Source organism: Sinocyclocheilus anshuiensis, unplaced genomic scaffold (assembly GCF_001515605.1).
Source record: "Sinocyclocheilus anshuiensis isolate Anshui unplaced genomic scaffold, SAMN03320099.WGS_v1.1 scaffold150, whole genome shotgun sequence".
Lineage (NCBI taxonomy): Eukaryota > Metazoa > Chordata > Actinopteri > Cypriniformes > Cyprinidae > Sinocyclocheilus > Sinocyclocheilus anshuiensis.
In genome coordinates this window covers 470095-473175 of record NW_015546025.1, presented here as the reverse complement: position 1 = coordinate 473175, position 3081 = coordinate 470095, and the positions used below count along the sequence as shown (strand labels likewise).

At 40.6% G+C, this 3081-nt stretch overlaps 1 protein-coding gene across 1 annotated transcript in view; it reads left to right on the top strand.

Annotated features, from left to right (window-relative positions):
* cpsf1 (cleavage and polyadenylation specific factor 1) overlaps positions 1-3081 on the top strand; it is a 21458-nt gene that overhangs the window by 4189 nt on the left and 14188 nt on the right. The window contains exons 9-14 of the mRNA XM_016499693.1: positions 466-576; positions 685-778; positions 918-1005; positions 1111-1242; positions 2030-2077; positions 2332-2412. Coding sequence (XP_016355179.1) covers positions 466-576; positions 685-778; positions 918-1005; positions 1111-1242; positions 2030-2077; positions 2332-2412 — 554 coding nt within the window. The remainder of the gene's footprint in view (positions 1-465; positions 577-684; positions 779-917; positions 1006-1110; positions 1243-2029; positions 2078-2331; positions 2413-3081) is intronic.

Genomic DNA, 3081 nt, shown 5'->3' with positions numbered 1-3081 from the left:
ATTTTTTTTTCTCTCTCTCTATCTGTCTGTCTGTCTGTCTTTCTGTCGTTATGTTCTATCATCTCTCTCTCTCTCTCTGTCTGTCTGTCTGTTTGTTTGTCTGTCTGTCTGTCGGTCGTTATGTTCTGTCTGTCTGTCTGGGAAGCCTGTATGATTTAAACGATATGAATTTTAGCCAATACTAACTCCACAAGCACTAGTATGATATAATTTATTTCGTATTTTAAGAGCAACATTGATTTATGATCTTGAAGACCTTCTGATCTAATTTGTTGTGCTTGAATACTTGAAATTAGTTTTGTAGACATACATAAATTGGGCGATTTTAACCAGAAAGTGAAGGAAAACCAGTCAACAAGTGTTCAGCATACATGGATCTCCAATACTTTTAATACTGCTTAAAAGCATCCCAGCGTGCATCTCTTGAAGCTGCTTGCATGATAATGTCTTGTGTTTTGTGTTCAGGTGGAGTTGTGGTGTTCGCTGTGAATTCATTGCTGTATCTAAACCAGAGCGTTCCTCCGTTCGGAGTGTCACTCAACAGTCAGACCAGCGGCACCACAGCTTTCCCCTTGAGTAAGTTCACCGGAGACTGCTTCCGTCCCCAAAATAACATCTTTACAGTCAAAGTTAGGATTACTAATTGATGAGCTTCACTCTAATTCAGTCTGGTTTGCTCTTCAGGGCCACAGGAGGAAGTGAAGATCACGCTGGACTGTTCTCAAGCATCCTTCATCACTTCAGATAAGATGGTCATCTCACTAAAAGGAGGAGAAATGTGAGAACTTCTGCTTTTATGACCCTAATGTCACATGACGCCATGTTTTATGTCACATACAAACCTAATGGGTGTAAACCGGTCGTTTGGGTCAGAGTTCTGACCATGTTTGTTGACGCGTGTCTTGTTGTGTGTGCAGCTACGTGTTGACGCTCATCACAGATGGCATGAGGAGCGTGCGGGCGTTTCACTTCGATAAGGCTGCTGCCAGCGTCCTGAGCACCTGTGTGAGTGATCAGCTGTGCCAGATCGACTCTTAGAAAGCATCGGTCGCTAATACTCTGCGCCTGAACACAGACACTCACACACTCCCTCCATCTCTCTCCTCTCAGATGACGACCATGGAGGCCGGTTATCTGTTCTTGGGCTCTCGTCTGGGCAACTCACTGCTGCTCAGGTACACTGAGAAACTCCAGGAAACACCAATGGAAGAGGGCAGAGAGAACGAGGAGAAAGAGAAACAGGTGTGTGAACCCGTGTGAAGAGAAGGACACTTTAGCATACTTTTAAAAAGACTTATTGTGGAAATAATATACTTTAGAAGAATAGACTTAAGTGTGAACTCAGCGTCATTTCAGACAGTTCATTGCATGTTAATTGAAATGAAAGAAAATGTAAATTAAATGAATTGTATTTAAATGTATTTGGAATTACATATTTGGAATGATAAAGATGCATTTTAGTACATTTCAAATATATTCACTTTAAATGTAATATATCACACCACAGTTAAAATTATAATCTTTACATGTGTGTTAGTCAAAATAAGAGCTCTTATTTAAAGCATGACAAAAGATTATTAAATAATAAATTGAAATGCACTGTTAAAGAAAAACGTTTAATTTTACTTAATTTCAAACTGCACTTTTTTTTTAAAGTCTACTTAAGTGTGTTAAACACTCAATTAAGTGACCTTTTATTTAATTAATATTATATTTTCTGCATTTTTTTTTTAAATATATACTTTTGTAGAGTATTTGAAGTACACTACAAGTGTGTATTTTATTCAGTTAAACACACTTCTCTTTCTTAAGGGAATAAACGCATATAAGCTACAGCAATAGTTTGTCTAATTCTGCTGTTGTACAATACTGGTATTGCCAGTCATATAAACAGTTAAGAGGTTAAGAGGATAGGATAGTTTTGTCATTCACAATACATTTTTCATAAAATGTTATTTTTAAGCAAATCAAGTCTTTTGTAAGAAGGATCTGAAGCTTCTTACTCGTATTGAATATCTCGATCTTCTAGGAGGAGCCTCCGAATAAGAAAAAGCGAGTGGATTCCGTGGCTAACTGGGCAGGTAGTGTAATTCATGGTTGTGTTGTATGAGGTTCAGATATCTGTGCTGTTGTGCCAAGAGCTTGTAACACTCCAAAGAGAAAGGAAAAATTGAAATCGCATCATATGACCCCTTTAATACTGAACCCTGAGTATGCTACAGTATGAAAAAAAAGACATAATTAGTCTCAAACTATTAGTTGCATTAACAGTTTGGTTGAGAAAATATTGGTTTCTGATTAACTGTGATACGACATCAATTCTTCCATCAGTTTCAGACTAACCCAGAGCCGGATCTGGAGGTGGTGGTGTGCTCGGGATTCGGCAAGAACGGAGCTCTCTCTGTACTGCAGGTATGATTATCTGTGCCGTCACTGTACCTTCGTTCCTGTACTCGTAGACGGCCGGTGCATTCCTGCATGCATGCGCGTGCATTGCAGCTGGGTCTGTTTAAAGTAAAGATGCACAGCACGCGGTCCTGCAGCGGTGAGGCTCATCTGCCTCGGGCTGCTGTGGGTGCTACAGTCACGTCTGGGCTTTACCAGGGCTGCCTCAGAGATGGTCGGAGAGGCCTTTAAAACACCCGAGATACAGCAGAGGCACACTGCTGATGCACCGCTCATGCATTTCACTCGGGATGCATGACACCTGTGTTCATTATGAATCTGAGGCTCCATTTACACCTGTTGTTAACATGCGTCTCAGGCAAGTGCCAACCTCCTGGTCTCTCTCGTGAAGCCAACACGGAAGTGACTAAAACTGGAATTCATCGACTGGCCGCTAGAGGCTGGCTCTAAAAGGGAGTCAGTCCCATAGACCCCCATGTTAAAATGCCCAACTTTACAGCAGAAAAAAATGTTTACAGCCTGGTACAAAAAGTGCTTTTGGTCTATATAGCTAATTTTGCCCTTCATGACAACTGTGAGGGGGGTGAATTTTTTTTATAACTCATCCGTTTAAATTATATTAAGCCTTAAAGTTCTGCATAATTAAGGGCGCGGCTGCTTGAGTGGCAGGTGGAT